Source organism: Ursus arctos, unplaced genomic scaffold (assembly GCF_023065955.2).
Source record: "Ursus arctos isolate Adak ecotype North America unplaced genomic scaffold, UrsArc2.0 scaffold_25, whole genome shotgun sequence".
Classification (NCBI taxonomy): domain Eukaryota; kingdom Metazoa; phylum Chordata; class Mammalia; order Carnivora; family Ursidae; genus Ursus; species Ursus arctos.
In genome coordinates this window covers 26,065,012-26,086,352 of record NW_026622930.1, presented here as the reverse complement: position 1 = coordinate 26,086,352, position 21,341 = coordinate 26,065,012, and the positions used below count along the sequence as shown (strand labels likewise).

Here is a 21,341-nt window from a genome sequence, read left to right as displayed (position 1 = left end):
TTTGTGACATTAAGATTTAAAAAATTATATATTAAATATATAACATGAAATTATAGAATTATTTTTCAGAATATGGTGATCAGTGCCACATGGAAGTAGACCGTGTCCATAACCTCTCATGGTGGAGTAGGACCCGGTTTGATGGGCCGGTGTGTTTGGGAGACTTTCCTGAGGAAGTGCCTTTGAGCTGAGCTGTGGCTGACATGTTTATTAGTCAGCACCGTTGGGTGTGGGAGGGGGGCAGGGATTTCCTGGCAGAGGAAATAGCATGAGCAAAGGCCCTGAGGGGCACCACAGATTCCAGGAACTAGTAAAAGGCAAGAAAGTTGCACCTTAGAGGCCGGGCTAACATGGGATGAAGCTAGAGGTGGGCAGAGCTCAGATCTCACGGAGGCTTCCAGGCTGAGGGAGAGGACTGGGAGCTTAATTCTAAGAACAGCGTATGCTGTTGAGTAAAATACAAACCGGAAACGCTGATGGACACCGTGGAAATCCCTGGAGTCCCTTTCTCGGCGCTGAGCTGTGGCAGTGAGTGGAAATGCCAAGACAGAAACCGAAAGTGTAGACCACTATCGAAGCACGTGGCTCTGAAGCATAAGACGGGCGTAGGGAGGCACCTGCCAGGAGAATGTGGGTTTGATTTTTGCTGTTTTTATTTTTATGATGAGAACGACTTCTACACACAAAGACAAACCCACAAGGATGTTCACCGTAGCCCTGTTTCTTATGACAACAACAATAAAGAGAACCTAAATATCCAGTAATAGATCTATTAATCAAATTGTGAGATTTCCAAATGATGCAGTACAATTCAGCCCCTAAAAAATCTAATCGTTGAAGAGCATCTAACGTCATGGGGAATGTCTATACTATATTAAGTTTAAAAAGCAAGTTATAAAATAATGAGTATATTACAATCTCATTTATTTATTTGAGAGAGAGAGAGAAGGAACAGAGGGAGGGCAAAGGGAGAGGGAGAAACAGATTCCCCGTTGAGCATGGAGCCTGACTTGGGGCTGGATCCTGGGACTCCAGGATCATGACCTGAGCTGAAGGCAGGCGCTTAACCGACTGAGCCACCCAGGTGTCCCACAATCTCATTTTGATATCAAAAATTAAGTATATGTAGCAAGGTGATTCCTTTATCACTTCCTTTCTCCCTGCCTTCATGTCTGATGGTAGAAAAAGGGGTCTCGGGGCGCCTGGGTGGCTCAGTTAAGCCGCTGCCTTCGGCTCAGGTCATGATCCCAGGGTATTGGGATCGAGCCCCGCATTGGGCTCCTTGCTCAGCGGGGAGTCTGTTTTTCCCTCTCCCTCTGCCTGCTGTTCCCCTGCTTGTGCTCCCTCTCTATGTGTCAAATAAATAAATAAAATCTTTAAAAAAAAGAAAGAAAGAAAGAAAGAAAGGGGGTCTTTCAGCTTCATGTAGCATAATACAAATTGTGCCAAAGGAAGTGATCCCCTTTGTCAAAAGAGAGGTTTATTTGTCTTGTGGGTGCTCCGCGTGGGCCCAGGATGGAGCTGGGATGTTGGAGGAGGGCAGAGGGATAAGAAGGAAGGGGCTTCTGGCCCCAGGTTAGACCAACTTTCTATCAAAGTTGGAAAAAAAAATGTATTGCTCATTCTCTGGATTTTGGAAGAACTTCATGTCATTGACATTCTTCATTATGAAATTCTTCATTTCAATCTGTGCTAGGTCAGAAGAAAGGCTTTGGCCGGGGTGAGTGTGGAAGGAAGATGTAACCACTCAGGGGCTGACACGAGAGGCTGAGTTTACGGCTTGCTGCAGCCAGGGAGAGCCGTACTCGGAGCGCACGGTGTCTGAGCAAGGCAGAGGGCTAGCCTCAGACAGGCTTCGGGCAGCACGGGGTTCAGGGGTGGGTCAGCTTTCAGAGTGGTCAGGAATTGGTTGACCTTCGGCCCCAAAGCGCGGTGCACGGGACGCGGCTGTTGCTGACTGGTTATTTTCACGGTGTGCTGTTACTGGTTAAGCACGCGGGTTTAGGAACATGGTTCCTGGAACAAGGGGTCGAATAACCCAGGTTTATCACTGGTTCTAAGAGTTGCTAGTTATAGCCGCAGAACAATTAGTCTTTTCCCAAGATGATAGGAACATTTTATCCTCGGGGGAAGGGGGCGGGGGTGGCAGGGAAGTCCACACGTACACGAAGATGCAGGGTCTCAGTGAAACAGCCCACGTGGAGCCTTTGTTGCTGGAACTACACTGATTGGCTCGGACTGGTTTCTAAAGGGTCCCAAAGGCACCCGGAGTCTCCCGGATTTGGGCTTGGAACTTGGCTGCGGGAGAACAGTCCCCGGCCCCGCAGCCTCCCCACGCCTGGTGAGCAGTTGTCTCTCCAGTGGATCTGGGGACAGCTCCAGAATGCACCCCCAGGTTCTGACTGGACCCTCCCTCTGGGCGAGGGCCTCCATGACCCCACACGGCTGGCCCTGGGTCCGCCCCCTGGGTCCACAGGCGAATCAGCCTGCAAGGCCTCAGCTTCTGCCTTTCCGGCCTGGCCGCGAGGCAGCCGTGGCCGGCTGTCAGCTCCCCTGACCTTCCAGAGACGCCGGGGCTGAAATTCTTGGGGCAGATTTCTCACCCTCTCAGTACTTCCTTCCAGCTTGTCTGGCAAGTGAGAAGACTTTACAGGCTTCAGAAGAGGACTGTGGCGGGGACTGCTTTGAAAGGGATAAAGAGCTCAACGAGGGGAGGGTATCACCATTGCAGTCGAAACCTCAGACCCCAGCTGGGCGGCCGGCGGCCACATGTCTGTAAACAGCCAGCGCTGTGTGAGCACAGAGGCTCCCGTTACCGTGTTGCCCGCATGGGTGGCCCGGCTGACGGTGGGGCGGGGGGCCGTACAGGAGACAGGAGAGGGGACAGACTTGCAGCATGGGGTCGGGGAGTCCGGCGAGACCAGGGCTGATTCTCCAGAGTGCCTCCGAGAGAGGTCAGTAGGGTGGCAGGACCCCGTCTCCATCACCCAGGTAACCCCGTCAGTGGGAGAAACAGAGAAACAGCCCAATGCTGTGGGGAAGCCCTCAACCTCCTCCCTGCCCTGGCCTTCCTGCCTGGTGGTCTCCGTGGTAACGAAGTGACCTCAGGGACTTGAAACACACCATCTTTTTGGCCTGGAGCCCCATGGCCTCTGAGGTGGGGCCCACAGACGGCTAGCGGGGGCCAGGCCTTCATCTGCCTTAGTCACAGCCAATGTCAGGGGGAGGGGGAGCGCTCCAGGCTTCCCTCAGGAAAGGGAAGGGTCGGCCTTCTCTGGGAAAACAGCTGCTGGGCTCTGGTGCTGACAGGCAGCCATCTTTCCCCACCAAGGCTCTGTCCTGTCACTGCCCTGTCTGGAGCCTTGATTTCCCTCCAGAGTTTGTGGAGGGGCCTCTTCTGTCGACCCACCCGACCCACCTCACAGATGTCTGGCCCGCTTCTCAGGCTTGGAGTAGACACAGTTCTCCTCCCCTTTTCCTCTCCTTCATCTCACTCCCTGATAAATGTTTGAATTCCGGCTCACTTAACTTTCAGGGCTTTGGACAAGCCTGGGCCTCAGTTTCTTCATGTGCAAAAAGAGGGGGTGGAAATAGATTATTTGTAAATTTTCTTTCAGCCTTGAATTCCAAAATTGTGTCACTCTCCTGCTTAAAAAATCTCAGTGCTTCCCAATGCCTAGCAAAACTGTAATTCCCTAGGATAGCATCCGAGGCCCGGGCCACCGTCTGGCCTTATCCATCACTCTTCGGTTTCACGTACCTTAAACATCAGCCAAACCGCACCACTCAAAAATCCCAAAGCACGGTGGGTTCTCCACCTCTGGGTTCTTTGTTAACACTTCGCCTCCCAGTAGACGCCTTGCCCGGTCATCTCCCCACACTCAGTCAGCCTTTCCTCAAGTCACAGCTCGAGCGCCACGGGCTTTGCAAAGCTGGCCCTGGTTTTTCCCGCGTACCAATCATCCCTGATATCTCAGCTTTCTTCAGTAGCACTTCACCTGTGTTTGCTTAAACTACGTGGCCGTCTTTCCTTCTATGAAAATCACCTGCACATATCTGATTCCTTTGACCAACTTTTTAAGATCAGAAACAAGGTCTTACCTCTCTCTGCGTAACCCTAGTGAATCCGGTATTGCACAGGGCTCGGTCTCTGCCTGGTGTCTTTCTGAGTGAGCGTCTCTCAAAGAACGTTAGGGTCTTCACCATGAGGAACATTCCCGAAAACCCTTCCTTCACTTCCCAAGTGACCTGAAGCCATCAATCAAAACCCTAAGCTTTTTCTCTAGATCTAGCCCTGAGATCTTTTATTTCCCTTCTCCAGCTTCCCTTAGTTCTCTTAGTTCTTAGGTAGATCAGCTTAGGCTCTCCAGCTAAGACCTCTCTCCTTCTCCTCCTTCGGTCTCGCAGAATGGGATTTTCTTTGTTAAGTGGGAAACGGGTTAGACTTTCACGTGGTAAATAGTTCGCCCCTCACACGTGTATCTACTACAACGTGCCTGCTCCTGGGAGCCTCAGAGAATGCTCATGAGTGAGGGGCTGATCAGGAAAACCAGCTCACATGCAGAATGAAGACCAGATGCTACTTCTCTGCTTCCCAGGACCTCCTAGACCAAGCCACTGTCATCGGCTGCCTAGATTTCCTACAGTCTTCAAAGTGGTTATTGTGCCTCTAGCCTGGTGTCCCTAGAATCGCTAGATCTTTCAAAAATGTACCTAATATCACTTCACTCCCCAGCTCACAACCCTCCAATGGTTTCCCTCTACATTATAACTGAATTCCAGCTCCTCACCCAGTCTTGGAAAGCCCTGCCCTTGTCCCCTGCCTTGCCCTCTTTACGGCTCCCTTCTGCTCTTTCACACAGGGTCAGGAAGGAGTGACTGGGGGAAAGGACTATTTAGCTGTGGCCATGGCTTCTCTGGCTGTGATGGGCATCTGGAGGCCAACTTTCTTGTGGGGCACATCGCCGGGCACCCCACAGCACTGTTCCCTGACGTGCTCCCCTTCCAGCTCTGTATCTGACAGCCCCCACTCAGCAATTGCCCCAACCCTCCACCCACAGCCCACAGCCTCCTCACCTGCGGGTTTTCTTCTCCGAAGGATGGAGGGCAGCCTAGGGCCGTTTGCCTTCCACCCTGTCCCCCCGACCCATGGGAAACCCCTGCTGGCTGCCCCTGTCTCTGTCCCATCGTGCTTCAGTTCTCCACTCCCCCCGGCCGCTCTCCAGCTAGCACATGGGCTAACCACCTGCACAGTGAATCCAGGCCCAGGGAGAGGAGGGGAGGGGGCCAGCAACCCAGGTCTCCGCTGACCTCGCCTCCCCACTCCCCGTCCCTAGCCTCTGCTTATGAAGACGGGGAAGGAGGTGCTGGGTGGCGTCTGGAGCTGGCAAACACCAGCCATCTCATGATAAGTCCTGTTAAGCAGATGTGTCCAGCCCCAAATTATTTCCCTCTGTTTTAGAGTGTGAGACACTCAAGACCCTTTTCCTCAGCCCTGAGTCCAGTCATCCATCTGAGGAACAGAAAAGCCACCCAATATCCGGTAACACATGGCCACGGTCTGTCTCTCGACTCCAATCTCAGACCCGTGCGAGCAAGGACTCCCCGCTGAGTCCTAGGTGCCGGGACGGTGTCCGGGTACACAGCCAGCGCTCCACGAACATATCGTGAGCAAATGAAGAGCGCCCTCTGAGACCGAAAGGGCACCCAGTATGGTCAGATGGACCAGTGGGTTCCCTTCCTGCTCCTTCCTGCCGGGAGCCTCCCAGCCACTGATGCGGATTTTCCCTTCTGGCCTCCGGGAGCTTCTCTGGTCTCTGCTCCACTCTCTACAGGGTCGTTGGCCTGGGAGGGGAGGCTGACCTCCAAGTGGGCAACCCTGTGAGGCTGAGGCCCTTGAACAAGCTATACGGGCTGGGCTGGGGTCCCCGGAGCTGAACCAGAGGCCTGACCAAGGGGGAGGGGCACTCTTCTCAGCTTTCAGTCTGTCAAAGGCAGTGGCTCAGGATGGCAGCTGCCCAGCGGGAGAGAAGGGCATGTCTCCTGCACAGCATGTCCCCCGAGGCTGGCCCACACCTCCTGTGTGACCATGCCAGAAGCACATTCTGACCAAAGCATCCTCCACGAGGGCCCAGGCCTCAGTGAAGACACTGCCAAGGGCAGCTGCCTCAGCAGTGCTGCTCCACCCTACCCCACCCCACCCTACCCTACCCCACCCCACCCCACCGCACCCGACCAAAGCTCTGGCTTCCCTCCAGAGCCCGAGGCCAGCCCCTACCCTCCTGGTCCCTGTGGGTTTGTCCTGAGCAGCCTCGGATGACAGAAATGGGGACCCCCTCCCCCCCGCAACACATACAACATGCACGCCTGGCAGGTCACAGGCAGGTGGGAACCTGACAGTATGTGGTTTGGACTGAAAAAAGAAAAAAAGAGAACTTTTTCTCATTCCATGCCACGGTGTTCAGGAGGAAAGCAGAGGAAGATGGGAGGTAAACAGAAGAAACCAGGCATCTGCAGACCCCTGTGCTCAGCAGCACGAGCGGGTGGGAGTGTTGCAGCTGGGGCATCTCCTCCGAGGGAGGGCCGGGAGAAGCCTGGGAGCCCCCTTCACTCAGGGGCCAGGGGGCCAGGCCATGGAGTGGAGTGGGGGGCGGGGCTTGGGGGAAGGGAAGAGGCGTGTGCTCTTGAATTTGAGCCTGTTCAGGGGTGGCTGGGGCCAGGGGCCCCCACTTTGAGGCCAAGATTACATCTTGGGAACCCCTCAGGATGGGAGGAGTAGACCCCAGGCTTTTGCCTGAAGCGGCAGGGAAGGTACCACAAGGTGCTGTGGGGGTGGCCCTGAGCACCTGGGCCCTTCTTCTGTCCCGCTTCCTTTTTCTGCGGCTGTGGGCCGCCTCTCCGCAGACACACTCCCGAAAAGCTGTTTCCAGACTAGGATACTTTATTCAAGAGAATCTGGCTTGGCAGTCAGACAGCCACTCAGGGGCTGCTGGCTCCACGTCCAGCCTGGGGCCCCCTCCTTTCCTGTGTCCCTGAGAGGGGCAGGGGGTGATGTCTTGACCATAAAGAACAATGTCCCAGCACAAGCAGTGACAAGATGTGAGGAGGGACCTAGGGGACAAGCCGTGGCAGAGGCCCCCCCAGGCTACCCCCGGCCTCCACAACTGAGCTGTCGGGTCTGCAGGGTGCCGAGCGGCTGCCAGGCGGACAAACGGACAAAGCAGCAGCAGGACTGGTCCATCTGCTGCCTGCCTTCCCGCGCAGCCTGGGCCAGGGCGCCACAGCAGGCGCCTCTACCCCTACGTCCCCAGGCCAGGGTCGCTTGTCCACGTGGAGCCCCAGGCCTGGGCCCAGGCGGCCGTCCCGCTCTTTCCCACTCCAGGGGAGCCCGCTGGGGCCTGGCTGTCCCTCACGAAGCCACAGGTCTTGCTTCTTCTCCAGCCGAAGCACACGCGGGTCTGGGGCTGCCTTCTTTCTCTCACGTTCTGTTTAAGGCACTGAATTCCTGAGGGTCCTGTCCCTCCCTGCCCCTCATCTTGGAGGGAGCAAGTCATTCAGCAGGGATACAATTGGCTAATAAATAGAGGGCAGGTGTCAGCAGGGAGGTAACTGAGTGTGGCCGTAATAAATACAGGAGCCGGGGGTGAGGCGTCTCTCCTCTGAGGGGCCGGTTACCTCCGGGGAACGGTATGGCCGCACCTGCCAGAGACCAAACACAGAAAGGGGGTATCAGCACCCTGTGAAGATGGGGGTCCCTCCTATGGGAGGGGAGGCAAACCTGGAGGGAAAGCTTGGACAGGGAGCACAGGGAGATTGCAGCATTCCTGCTTACACCAAGGCCAAGAAGCTAGAAGTTACCCTTCACCAAGCCCTTACCCCGGTGCCCAGCCCTGTGCTAAGCACATTTTCATTGCTCTTTAACAACTTCTTATGAGAAAGTCCCTGTTATCACCTCCCTTTCTAAGACAAAACAAAACAAAAAAAACCCTAAAACCGACTTAAGGCTCAGAGAGGTTAAGAAACTTGTCCGAGGTCACACAGCTAGTCAGTGACAGAGCCAACTTTAAACCCAGTCTGGCTCCACGCAATAATGTCTCTGGTTAGTCTAGGACAGCAGTCTCCTAAAGGGGGGTATAAGCAACCCAAATGCAGATGGAGATTGTCCGAAGGGCCTGTGAGTACTGATGTTGTTCAGAGAGCGGGTCTTCAGCCTGCACAGAATCCCCTGCCTGAAGACCGTCTGCGTGAGAGTGCCTGAGGTCTGCTTCCCCACCACCCCACCCACAACTGCCCTGCTCCTCCTGGGAAGGAAAGAAGCATCTTGCCCCTTCCTAAACTGGGTCAGTGCTTTGCCCCAGGGTAAAAGTACTGGGGTGGGGACAGTCAACTAAAGGACAATGAAAGGACAACTTGAGATACTGAGGTGTTAGGACAGGAGATAAGGCCCACAGGCTTTTGCAAGTCAAGTGGCTTCCAAGTCTTCCGCTTTCAACAAAACTGAAGAAGAATTTAACCAAATTGTCAGCTAATATGTCAAGAGAAGCGATTTTTGTTAGCAGATCACCTTGAGGCTTTTGGCAAATAACTTGGAAGGAGTTCAAATGACTGTGTGACATCTAGTCCCATTTATTTATTTATGTGAGCATGATTTCTCAACCTTTCCATCTATTAAAAAATGAGAATGGAATTAATGCTGAATCCTGTCTCAGTCTGGCAAGAGGTAACATTCATTAATGGATTCATTAACTAATTAAAAAGAGGTAGCCACCCCATCTCGCTGAGATGCACTCCCGGTGAGACTGATTAGAGTTTCATGTTTCGCGTGTATTAAGATACGATGTATTTGTGCTGTTTCGATGGATCGGCACTACTAAAATCACCGCGATGATTTATTCCAGGGGAGAACTGAACTTAGAGTTTTCTGTTCACAGGAAAATGAAAATCATTCAAATGTATATATACCATGGTCAGGGCAGATAAATACGACAAGGTGACACGTCAGGGACTTCTGAACATTAAAACATATTAAGTTAGGCTACTCTGGGAGAAGTGGAAGGGAAACACAAGGTCAAGGGGGAAAGAAGCAATGTAAACACGCGACAACTGAAGCAGAGTGTTCACATTTCTTTTTTAAAGTGAAAGACGGTGGGGCGCCTGGGTGGCTCAGGCTGGGGGAGCCCCGCAATGACCACACTGCCAGCTTCTCCTTCCAGTCCGTGCCTGGGCCCAAGAGAGAAATGAGGGCCACACACATTCAGGGAACCAACATCCCCAGAATCCCTGTCTTCATGGAATGGGGTGCAAGTCTCCATTTGTGGAGGGGAGGGCTCATGGGGTAGGACATGGGTCCGCTCCAGTCACGTGGTATGAAATGATTTCCGGGGTCTGGCACTGGGAAGAGGCAGGCTCTAAAGGAGAACCACCGTGTGACTGAATTTCTGTGCCTGTTACTATTTACTCTCACAGATGTGGGTTTTCCCCTTCTGGAATCCTCTCCCAGCCACACGCAGGCCTGGGCTCCAGCCTGGGCCTCCAGGTGTGAAGCCAAGATGGGCAGGGAACATTGAGAGGGAAAGAGGAAGCTAGTGGACCCCCAAGGTCCCCTGCATGGGTGGGAAGCAGAGGGGTGGCAAAAATAGGGGCCTGGGAGCCAATGGGCGGGGGAGGGGGTGTTTGCCCCTTCCTGGGGGCACTAGGACGTAGCCCTGGGTACGTCTGTAGCTGTCGGACTTTTCATCACTAGAATGTAAGCACTGTAAGAGCAAGTATGGTGTTGGTTTGTTCACTGAGGTGCCTGGCACACAGTAAGTGCTTCATAGATGTCTGTAGAATGACTGAGTGCTCCCCTCCTTCTACACATAGAGAGAAATAAGGCTCAGAGAGGTGACTTGACTTGCTCAGGGCCATGAAAAGACTCGAGGCTAAGCCTGATCAAGAACCAGGGTCCCCTGATGCTTCCTGGGCCCTAGATTCTCTGAGAGGTCCTTGCTCCCTGTTCTGCCCCAAGACTGCCCTGGGCCTTGCTTTTCCCCTTCCCGACCACTGATCCCTGTGGCAGGGCTGGGGCTCCCCTCTAGCCCGGCCTCCTTGCCATCCCTGGTCCCCGCCTCCGCACACTCACAGGTGGCAGTCTGTGGGTCTCTGCTTCTCTCTCTTCCTCTTCCCCCTGCCCTTGGGTCTCCTCCTGCAATAAGCCAAAAGCGTCAAGACAAAGTGGCTGGGGGGGCCCCCATGCTAGGACAGGGGCTGGCAGGCCCAAGAATAGCCCGGAGCCCCAGCCAGGCCACTTACCTTTCTGGCTTCATCTTCTCCCACAGAGGCCTGGGAAAACAGAGAGACCAGGGGAGAGTCAGGAAACCAGTAAGTAGGGCTCCCTGCCACCCCGACATCTCTCAGACCTCCAGAGCCTGGGTCCTGCAGTTCGTGCTGGCACCACTAGGGGGCAGGATGGAGCCGGCGAGGGAGGGATGGCCAGAGGCTTCTGGGCTTCAGCTTCCCCTCTAGGCTCTTGTGACCCCACCAAGAGAGATAGGAATCTCCTCTTGGGGCCCCTTTCCACCCCCTTCTGCGCTCCTCAGCCTCCTGGCATCAAGTGTGTGGACTTCTGAGTTTGTTCTCTGCTGACTTTCTCCGTTCACTTCCTTCCCTTGCACCTGACCTTCCTCCCAGAGTGCATTGTGGGAGATTCTGCAAGGACAGGGAATAAGGCGCAAGGCCCTGGAGGGTGGTTGCCACCAGCTGAGGCTCTGCCTGTCAGGGCACAACTGCCACCGCCACCCTGGGGATGTATGCCACTGCAGGGGGTGGAATGAAGGGAGGTGAGCGCCAGCTCCATAGTCACCAGGCAAGTCCTGGCTCAGCCTGCGGGGCTGTGGCTGGTGGCCCAGAAGTGAGAAGAAAGGTGTCCCTGTTGCCCAGCCCATTGGAAGGGGACAGGACCTCAGTCTCCCCTGGGAACAGGGATGGGGACGTGGGCAGTGTGGTAACAGTCCGCTCTGGCGCCAGGGAATGCTGCCCTAGGCCGGCTATCTCCCCCGGGAGCCAGCACCGGGCACTGCCCGGGCCGGTACGGGCCTCTTGGACTGCCCGGTCATGTCTCTGCCATCTTGGACCCTTCAAAGACACTCTTGCAGCCTCAGTCTCCCCAGTCTGCCTGCCCCAAAAGAGTGGCTGCGAAGGCAAAGGCGACATAGACGATGAAAGGTCACCGAGCGGCACTGTGCCCGGAGGGCTCGCGACTGAGCCATTGTCACATGGCTAAGCCCTGGCCAGGACGGAAGGGAGGAAACGGATTGAAGCAGGGCCTCCGGCAGAGGGACGGTGAAGAGGGCCTAGAGCCTGGGCTCAGGTCCAAAAGGGGTGGCCAGAGCCCTGGACAGTAGGCCGGGCAAGCCCAGGGCAGTGCTGGGGCTCCGAAAGAATGCGGTTATGGCCAGGAGACGCAGCACGAGAAAGGGCAGGCGCGGGCGTTAGATAAGGTGGGGCTCACTCGCTCGCTGTGGCCAACAATTAACTGTTCCAAGCCTCAGTTTCCTCATCTGTAAAATGAGGACGACAATAGTACCTACTACCTCCTAGGGTTGTTATGAGAGGAGGGACCTTGTCTGTCTTGCTCACTACTGCATCCCGAGCACCTAGGACAGTGCCTGGCATACAGCAGGCGGTCAGTAGGTGTTTGTTGAATAACTGAAAAAACATTGAAGGGCCTAGTGCAGGCTAGGCACAGAAGAGGTGCACACGATAAATGGCAGTCACCCCCCGGTCTTCTGGTCCCAGGACCTCTAGTCCGGTGTCTCTATCCATGGCTCGGGGCACCCGGAGAGTACCAGGGTCCAGCCCATCTCTCTCCTCCCTGAGCCTGATTAAAGTGCCAGACCTGCTGCTGCTGGTCACGAATGTTCAGGGTGCCTTGGGCAAAGGCGGCAAGACTGGTGCTGGGCAGAGTCTCTACCAGGTAGAGGCATGACTTTAAAGAAAGCCCACTGGCTCCTTCTTTCTGCCGCTTTTCTCCCGCCAAGCTCATCCCTCTCTGTGCCCCTCAGTCCAGTGTCCCTTTCCCCGGGGGCACCAGCCGGGCCCGGAATGAAGTCCAGGCTGGCAATGTCTTCGGCCCACACTCCTCTTCCAGAGCTGTGGCAGCTCCCCCCATCCTAGGGAGAGGGACAGCGTGCCCTCCACCCCTGCACAGCTAGGAAGGGCCCAGGCTTCCTCTACCCCTACGGCTTCTCGAGCAGCTGTGCTCCAGCTGATGGGACCCCTTCCCCAGGCCAACCTGGCCGATGTGGGGGATACACGGCAGCTGCCACTGGTCCCTGACTTCCTTGGTCTCCCTCAGCCAGGAAGGAAGTGCAGGAGGGCTGGGCAGCCACTTGGCTGAGGTGGCCAAGTACAAAGGGCCTGTCCCTGCCGCTCCCTGAGGACCTACCTGCACTCGCAACGGATGTGCTGAGAGAATGTCAGCTCCACGTAGGAGGGCCGGTCCTGGGAGCGGATCTTCAGGAGCTTCAGGGAGAGAAGGGTTTGATGCCTGGGTTGGGGGATGGCCGTGGGTTTCCAATATTCTCTCCACCCTCTCCTCGCGAGGAGGGCCAGACTCCTTGTTTCCCACCAGCCTTTGGATGACGTACTCTCATTGTGCTCTGAGTGGGGGCCAAACAGCCCTCGCGCCTGTGCGTGGGTCTGAGGGAGGCCCCTGCCCCTCCTCACCCAGAGCCACCAGCATAGCACCAGCGCAGGAAGCGGGCCCTGCTCTGGAGTCAGGGAGACCTGTGTGCGACCTCGGCTCTTCCACCTGCTGAGCAAGCGAGAGAGCAGCTCTGAACGGCGAGTTCTTCCTCTGTGCACAGGCCACGTGCCTTGAGGGACTGAATGTTGAGGTAACAGAAGTCACACTTATGAGGCGCCTTGCACAGGGCTTGGCCTCACGAGCAAGTGCTCGATAAACCAGTGTGTGTGTGTGTGTGTGTGTGTGTGTGCATGTGCGTGAGCGCAAAGCTCAGGGTGCCAAATGCCCCCAGCGTGCACGGGGACTTCCTGAATCTGAACAGACTTCTTTTCCAAGCTCAGCCAGATATCCCTGGGTCCTGGGGTAGGACCCAGCGAGAGCCCAAGAAAGCTGGTAACGGAGGAAGCGAGTGGGCTCCAAGCTGGCACGGGGGCCCGTGAAGGGGGATCACCGCACCGCTGGGGCGGAGAGAGCTCAGGCCTGGGCGACCGTTGCAGGCCCCGTGGCCGCGGCCTGCTCCCCTTCCCCCCCCCCCGCCCCAGCCTGCTCACCTTCCCCCCGGGCGCCTACCTGCATGGTGACGTTGGCGGTCTCCACCGGCACACAGTGCAGGTTCTCGTCGCCGCAGCAGCCCGTGCAGCGCAGCAGGGAGACGCACGACGGGCTGAACATGTGCTGCACCTCGCTGGGGTACTCCGCCACGATGTCCACCAGCCTCTCCAGGGCCCGGCAGTAGCTGCGGCCCCACACTTCCTGGAAGGGCACCACTGCGGGGAGGCGCACATGGCCGGGTCAGGCCGGGAGGCGCCTGCTCCTCCAAGCCCCAGTCCCCGCTCCCCAGGCCCTGCAGGGCCTTCCAGGTTCAGCCCACGCTCCCTACTCCAGGAAGCCCCGAGCCTCCTGTGCTCTGAACTCCTGACACGAGGCCTCTGGGGTGACTGCTGGACCTGGCCGCAGCTCATCTGCAGCCAGAAATCCCAGTGCGGCGGAGTTTCTCTGCTCTGTTCTCAGCGCAGGCACCCACATCGGCTTGGGTGCCCTTGGAGTTTGGAGGAGCGTGTCTTGGCAGCTCCTCAGGCCCTCTGGGTCTTTCTCAGGCCTGATCGAGTGCTTTCTCGATGGTGGGGAATTTGCAGAAAGCAGTCAGTTCTGCATGACTGGCTTGTAGAGTCCCACAGGGAGGGTTAGCCTTCCCCCCTAGTCCTTATTTTCTGCCCCGCTCTGACCCAGCTCCTCTACCTGGCAGCCAAGGCCACAGACAGCAATGTGCCCCGAACCCACTCTCCGTAGCCATCAGACATGCCCTCACACCACATCCAGCTGCATCACTGTAACTCCCACCTTTGGGACATGCTCCGTGTCCCCTTCCCGTTTCTAACCAAATAAAGCCCACCACCCCACCTCCTCTCTGAAGCCTTCTCCAACTTCTCCAGCCTGAACAGGTGTTTCTCCTTGGAGCAGAATTTGGCCCCTAGGGTTTTGCCTTGTCTGGGCCACCAGTAGAGCTTATCTCCTTTACCACCAAGTCGAGGCTCCATGAGGACAGGAGCCCAAGCACCTGGGAAACACAGGCTAAGTAATTACTGATTGGTTAGACGATAGTTCACTAAGAATTATCAGGGACATCTCTGACCTCTTCTAGGTCCTGGTGTGGTCATGACCAGGATCTGGTGTGGGTTGATGTGGAATCTCTCAAAAGATGTTCCTTCAGGGGAAGGCCTGGGGCCTGGTCCCAAACAGAGGCTCATAAGAAGTGAGTAGCTAGAGCTAGGAGACCTGGCTTCTAGTCCTGGCCCTATCTGGGCCGTGTGACCTTGGGGAGGTCACTTAACCTTTCTGGGTATATCAGTTTCCTCAGCCAGGAGAAAAAAAAAAGGTTGGGACTAGATGGTTGCTAAGGTCCCTCTTGGCTCTGACAGAAGGTCTGGGATTCTGTGCGTGCAACCCAGCCCAGCCTTGAGACCGTGGGCAGAGAGACCTCTCCCACTCTGGGTCATCCTGCCCTATACCTGACGGCTGTCCTCAGCTGATGGGGGAGGATAGGGCAGCTGGATCACCTGGCCCTAGAGCCGTGGGCTCTTCCGACAGCCCCTCACTTCTTCCCATGGCCTTTCTAGGAGGCAGAAGGGGCCGAAGTCCACTCCACTGAGCCTGCAAGGCCTAGTCTCAGGGTAATCTCCAAGGAAAAATAAACTTCAGCCCTAGCAGAGGTCCTCTGGAAAGGGCTGCGAGCGGATGGAAAATACCCAAGAGGCAGTGTGTCCCCGTGGAGCTGAGCAAGGCAGCCACAGAGGCAATAAACCATGCTTATCTGGGTGTCTGCTGCTCTATTCCACCCTGTCTGCTTAGGGGGCACTAGGGGCTGGGCCTGGGGATAGGCGGGAGACCAGATGCCTCCCCTGATCCCACCTCCCCAGGCCACGGGGATACTTTCCCTGGACCCAAGTGGGAAACAAGCCTGTCTCCCCGTAAGCAGCCACAGCGCCTTGGGGAAGCGGACCTGGGCGGTACAAGGCCAGAGGAGCACCTCCGTATTGTAACCCCACGAGCGTGTGTTTAGTCTGAAATCCACGAGCACTGCGTAACTCTGAGTGGTTCATCTCTGCCATAGACGACATACATAACAGCAGAGGAACGGCCTGCTGCCAAAGCGCCATAGAAAGCTCAGGCTTCTGCTCTGGGATCAGCCGTGGGGGGCGGGGGGACAGCAGCAGAAAAGGGGCACCTCAACCCCTCCCACTCTCACACAGACCCCCACCCAGCTGGGTCGCAGGGCCACGGCGAGGTTAAGCAGAGCTGCCTGGGTTTGGCGGCTGAAGGGATCTCCTTTCCTTGCCCCACACCCCGCCACGCTCCAGGGCCCTGAAATCTGCCACTTTCTGAGCCACATGGCCTGACCGTGTGGGGAGGAGGAGGGGGAGAGGGCTAAGAAGAAGGCGGGCTGGCCCGGTTTACCTGGCAGCCACCAGGAAAGAGGGCAATTCAGCCCTGGAGGCCACTGTCTAGGCGTGTGGGAGAAAGAGAGGGGGCTGTGTGAGGGGCTGGAGCGTGGGGACTGCTCCCAGATCGGGGCTGAGCCCCTCAGCAGAGACCCCTGCTCAGCTGCTCCCGAGAGCACTTCCACTGGCCCCGGACCTGCCCCAGAGGAGGGTGGGGGTAAAAGGAACCGGAGGCCATGGCTCCATCAGGCACGTGGCCAGGGCTGGGCAGTCCCATGGGGCTGCTGCTGGGGCTTCAAATGGGCTCTCAGCAATCTCTTGCCAGTTCCAGGGGCAAGCCTCCCATCTTGCTCCAGCTGCCGACCACCAAGGACAGAGGAGCCCCAGGAAGGGAAGTGTTTCATCCTGAGAGCAAAACTCCTAGGGACGGGCCACAGAGCTGGGCAGAGCCACTGGCCACTAGCCTGGCTTCGGCAGGTGTCCCTTCCACGGCCCTGGCAGGGCACACATCCAGCTTGCCGAAAGGGACATCCTGCTCATGCCTGCTCAGTCCTGAGCCACGGGAAGGTCTGGTGCTATGCAGAATGACTTTGCCACACATACTGAGGCGCATCTGAGGCTTTAGGGGACCCCAGGGGCCTTTCTGAGCCTCAGGTTCTCCTTCTATAAAATGTGGAGAATACGAATGCCTTCCCAGTTCATAGCCCGTGGTCAGCACAGAATTACAGTAAATGCCCAATACTAGCACCATGAATAGTAATAGTAAAAATCAATGTCCGTGGCTGCAAAGTGCAGAGCATGCTGTCTCTTGTCTGGTGTTAGCAAGAGGGGATGGTATTTTCAGATTGTAGTGGCTGGGGTCCAAAACTCATGGTACTTCCCCTGGCCACAATACAGCTCCCTGACTGCCTGGGATGACAGGTGAGCTGTCCTAATGAACTGACATGTCTAAGCCTTCTCACCCCTGTCTCTGGGAGATATAAACGCCTGTGTCTCCTCCACGGAGTCAGAGAAGCCCACAATCTTAGAAAAAGAACCTTGAATAGCATGTAATCTAATGTTCCCATTTTACAGATGAGGAAACGGAGGCTCAGACTTTTTTGGTAACTGTTGTCTGAAATACACTAAAAGCATCAAAGAGACCACGGGGTGGAGATGGCTGATGGGCCCCTCCCCAAATCCCAACAGCATAGTATTGTGCCAGTCCCAGAGGGCATGGCAGGGAGAGGGGGAGGGAGTCAGTAAAGTTAAGGGCTGTTACCTCCCCCACCTTCTCAGTGCCCGAGGGGCCTGGGACTCAGTGCCCAAGGGGCCCAGAAGCATAGCCAGGCCCAGGAGAGGCTGGCCACCAGGTGGTCAGGGCAGCAGAGGGAGGGTGTTCCCGGCTTTCAGAGGCTATCACAAGTGTGCGTGTGCACGCCCCTACACGCTCCCTCTCCCATGGCACGATAGGAAGCCTCAGTAGCGGTGTGTGGCTTCACTGCACGTCCCAGAGAGGGAGGGAGGGAGGAGCGAGGCAGGGGGCCTGGCATGGGACTCCTGCCTTCTGCACGTATGTCTCTTTGGCAACCGACACACCCTTTGAAGATTCCCTCTTGATGCAACCCAGGGTGGGGATTGGAGGGGCCTGGGAGGGCAAGACTCATGTTCTGTCTGTTTGTAATCAATGGAAAGGCCTGGTCAGATCCCCGCAACTCCACCAGGGCTGGGCTTCTGGGAAGGTCCCCTCGCCCCTCCCTAATCCTCTTGACTGCTTGCCCACTGCAACCAGCTCCCGGACCCCTAGTGCGGCCCCTGGCTCTCACTGCCTGCACTGCCCTCCGAGACCCCATCTGCCTCCTTACATCATATTGGGAAGGGGCTCTGAGCCAACTGGACGAACGCTGGGTATACTGGCCCCAGCCTCACTGTGTGCTGGGTGACCCTGGCCCAGGAATACACCTCACTAGGCCTCTAGCTGCTAATAGAAGGATTTCTCAGGTCCTGCCAACTTTGTCAGCCAGGATGTCAGCCAGCTTGCTGACTCTCCTGAACTTCCTATCAGCCTGTGCCCATCCTCGATGCCAATCCCTTCTTATCCTCTGCAGAGGACAGGGAGGAGCGGGTTTGGTAAGCATGTGCACCCCAGCCCAGCGCGCTTACCTTCCATCTCCGATGAGCCATTCCCAGCAGACAAGGCCGACTGCTGCGGACAGAAAGGGGCAGTGATGAGGGGGTCCACCTCGGGCCTCTGCACTCTGTGGCCAGCTTGGCAAGAGCGTAGAGGCCCCTCCGAGCTCCTTGTCACCCGCTGCACACACTCTGCCCTGTCTCAGAGCTGCCTCTTCCCGAGTGCAACTAAAACCTCACTAGACCCTTGATGGATCCCACCCCTCTCTCTGGCCTCAGTTTCCTCATTTGGAAAGGGCGGGAGGCTAGAGGATTTGGGAGACCCTTTGCCTTCCTCATCTCAAAGATCTTGCAATCCTTAGGGGTCTCCCTTCTCCCCAGCCCCAGGCCGGCCCTGCTGGGCCCTGTGCAACATGCCTTGGCTGGGCGCCAGAGCCCGGGGGAGGTGATCAGCTGGTGGGAGCTGAGGGGCTGGAGTGGGTGGCGCCATGAGCTGGTGCTGCCGGTAAGGTTACACCTCTGGCCAGCCCCGCAGCGGACACGTAGTGACAGGTAGTGGGGCTCTTCCATCCCACAGGGCTGCCCAGCCCACCCGCTCCTCGGTTGGAGCTGGAGACTCCGGGGGCAGCAGGACAGTGCAGTGGGAAGGGATCTCATTGGCTTTGTCAGGATTTCACTGCCCAAGCTGGCTCCCAGCCAGACTCACCCGGCTCCTGGGAAAAGGGCCCTGCTCACTTCCCCAGGCCCTGCATGCAGGAACTCCCGACTGCCCACCCGGGAAAGAGGGCATAGCAGGACCTCTTGTCTCACCCCCAGCCCACCCAGGAGCCCTGGGATCACCCAGAGCCCCAGTGGGGGCAGGGCCCAGCCTCCCCACCAATGGCCTCTTCAGCTGGCTTCCCCTCCACCAGGCCAGGTCAGAGGTCCTGGGGGCGCCTGCCTGGTCATGGGGCCTCGACCCTGACCACAAGGCCAGGGACCCGCCTGGGATTAGTGGAGAGATGCTTTTAGCAAAGCCACCAGGGCTCCAGAGGCCAGACAGGAAACCTCCCTCCCTTCCCTGTGGCTTCCCTGCCCCCGCCAAGACAGACCCCGGAGCTTGAGTCTGGGACAGCCCCGCCTGAGGTCTCCTCCCAGAAGACGTGGTCCAGGCTGGCTCCTGGGAAGTGTGTGGACATCCGTGGAGGTGCCGCTCCCCTGAGTGGGTCTATGATTTCAGAATCCCTGCCTCGAGTGCTGGGGGCTGGGAAGATTAGGGGGGCCAGCCTGGGGTTGGGATAGGTCTTACCTGGGGGGGCACAGCGGGCAGTGCCAGCCCAGCCAGGAGCTGCAGGAAGCAAGTGAACAGCCTCATGGCAGGCATCTTCTCAGACGTCCCAAGCCAGGAGGTTCCAAGGGAAAACCACCATGCTCGGCCCCCTGGGGGAGCCCCTGGCACAGGAGGAGAGGACCTCACTGCTGCCCCGAGGTCCCCGCAGGTGGCCCGAGCATCCTCTGGAAGCCCCAGGAGCCTGGACGCCGCAGGTAGGGCTGGGGCCGGGGCACCTGATGCGGAGCGCCCGGCGGTGCGGGGCGCTGTGGGGCAGGCCTGTCCCCGGGGAGGGCCCGTCGGGCGCCCAGGGCGACCCCAGGGCCTCTCTTGGTTGGCCAGTGGAGACGCAGCCTCCTCTTCAGACTGCAGCTCCCTTCTGGGACCGCAGCCTGTTGGCGACTGGGTTTCAAGGGCCGTGAGTGGGGCGGGGCTGCAGGCCCGCCCCGCCCACCGTCGACGAGGCCTGGGGAGCGGCCGAGCGCCTCGCGGGGCTGGGGTGGCTGCGGCGGCGGCGGCAGCGCGGACCCGAGAGCGCCCGGCCCGCCGCGCACGGAAGGGACGCCCCCCGCCCCCTTCGGCCCCGCCGCGGCAGCTCCCGCCCCGCCGCCGCCGCCGCCCAGCGCGCCGTTGCCCCCGGGGCCGCTCGGAGCCTGGTGCCCCGCGGGGCGCCCGGGATCTAGGCGGCACCCGGTGCCGACCCGCAGAGGGGCGGGCGCCTGCGCTCCCGCTCCTCTAGGCCGGCGTGGGTGCGGGCAGCCAGGTGGTGGAGCCCAGTGTTTGGCACACGGCTCCTGACTTTAGCAGCCCCTGCAGAAACTGCAGCTCCAGATCCGTAGGAGGACAGCAGTGTGGTCTGGCCCTTTACGATGCCACCTATGCCATCCCCACAATCCTCAGGGGTGAAAGGATTATTAAGCCCGTTTGATAGATGAAGAAACCGAGGTTCCCAGAGTGCCCCTGCCTGTATATGTTGTACATACATATGCACTCTTGAAAAGTGTGTGCGTGTGTGTCTGTGTGTTTTTGAGGAACTGACGAGACAACACACAAGCGTGGGACTCCAGAGCTGCCTCTCCACCCCAGGCACTATTAAGCACTCAGACAGCAGAGCACCCAGCTGTGGGCACCTGGCTGAGGGTCCAGCACTATTTCCTCCTGTGGAAAGCAGTTTTCTCAGGCTGCCACATGTGGTTTGGAGAGTAGCCTAGTGCAGCATTTCCTCCCTGTCCCAGGAGAGGGAGGAAATACTCTTAAGTCAGCAGGGGTCTGCCTCAGGGGGTCTGTGTGTGTGTGCGTGTGTGCATGTGTATGGGCATTCGTGTGTGACTGTGGAGGTCCACGTGTGCCATGAGTCTATGTGGTCTGAGTGTCTGTCTGCATGTGTCTGCTGCATGTTGAAGCTTGGCTTGTGTGTGGGTCTGGCCTCTCAGTATCTCTGTAGGCTTGTGTGATTATGTGTGCGTATATTTCCGCTGTGTCGCTAGGCATGTTTGCAAGTGTGTCTGAATGTGCGTTTGAGTGGGATTGTGAATTTGTATGCCTGCCTGTGTCTTTGTGTGGGTGAATATCTGGACTGGCTTCCGTGTAAGACTGTGCACCTCGGGGCATTTGTGTGTGCCCTCCCACAGTCCTGGAGCATTCGTCACCCCGACTGCCCTCCATGCACAGCCCCCTGGCTACAAGAACCTGGCTGGAGTCACGGATCGGCCTGGGCCTGGGGCCGGTGGGCACTGTGGGAGAGGGGGAGGCCTGGGAGGCAGCCCCTACCGCTCACATTCCAGCCAGGAGTAGAGAGGCCAGGGCAGCCCCAGATCTCACCCCAGTGACCTCTGTGTCCATTGCCTGCCTGCCCACCCACGCGGGCCTGCCAGAGATGCTGCCTCCCTGCCTGGCCAAGCCTGGAGGTCCGAGAGCCAGGGGCCGGTCATCGGCCAGCTAAGCGGGGGCTGCAAAGAACCTTCCGACGAGCTCTAACATGCTAGGGCTCGTGGAACAGACAGACTCCTTCCTGGGCCCAGGGTCATGGTGGAGGGTTGTCTGGGCATTGCTGTGTATGTGTATGGGGGCGAGCAGATGTGTGTTTGTACATATCTGGATCACGTATGTTTGCCCAACACATCTGTGTATGCGTAGTACATGTGTTTACGTGTGTCTTTATTTTGGATTTGGATTTGTGTATGTGGGCACAGGTGTGTGTTGTTCATGAGTACGTGTATTTAAATATCTGTATTGTATCTGCTTGTCCAGACCTGAAGGT

General features: G+C 57.4%; 1 protein-coding gene across 7 annotated transcripts in view; it reads right to left on the bottom strand.

The window, feature by feature from the left end:
• Positions 1–6,922: 6,922 nt before the first annotated feature.
• PGF (placental growth factor) overlaps positions 6,923–21,341 on the bottom strand; it is a 48,112-nt gene continuing 33,693 nt past the window's right edge. The window contains exons 5-11 of one of the 7 annotated variants that reach the window (XM_048220045.2): positions 19,061–19,099; positions 17,806–17,848; positions 13,295–13,491; positions 12,425–12,501; positions 10,291–10,320; positions 10,121–10,183; positions 6,923–7,698 (exon numbers count right to left, since the gene is read on the bottom strand). In XM_048220045.2, coding sequence (XP_048076002.1) covers positions 7,671–7,698; positions 10,121–10,183; positions 10,291–10,320; positions 12,425–12,501; positions 13,295–13,491; positions 17,806–17,848; positions 19,061–19,099 — 477 coding nt within the window. In that variant the 3' untranslated portion in view covers positions 6,923–7,670. The other 6 variants (XM_057318637.1, XM_057318635.1, XM_026519491.4 and 3 more) reach the window with 6 other exon arrangements.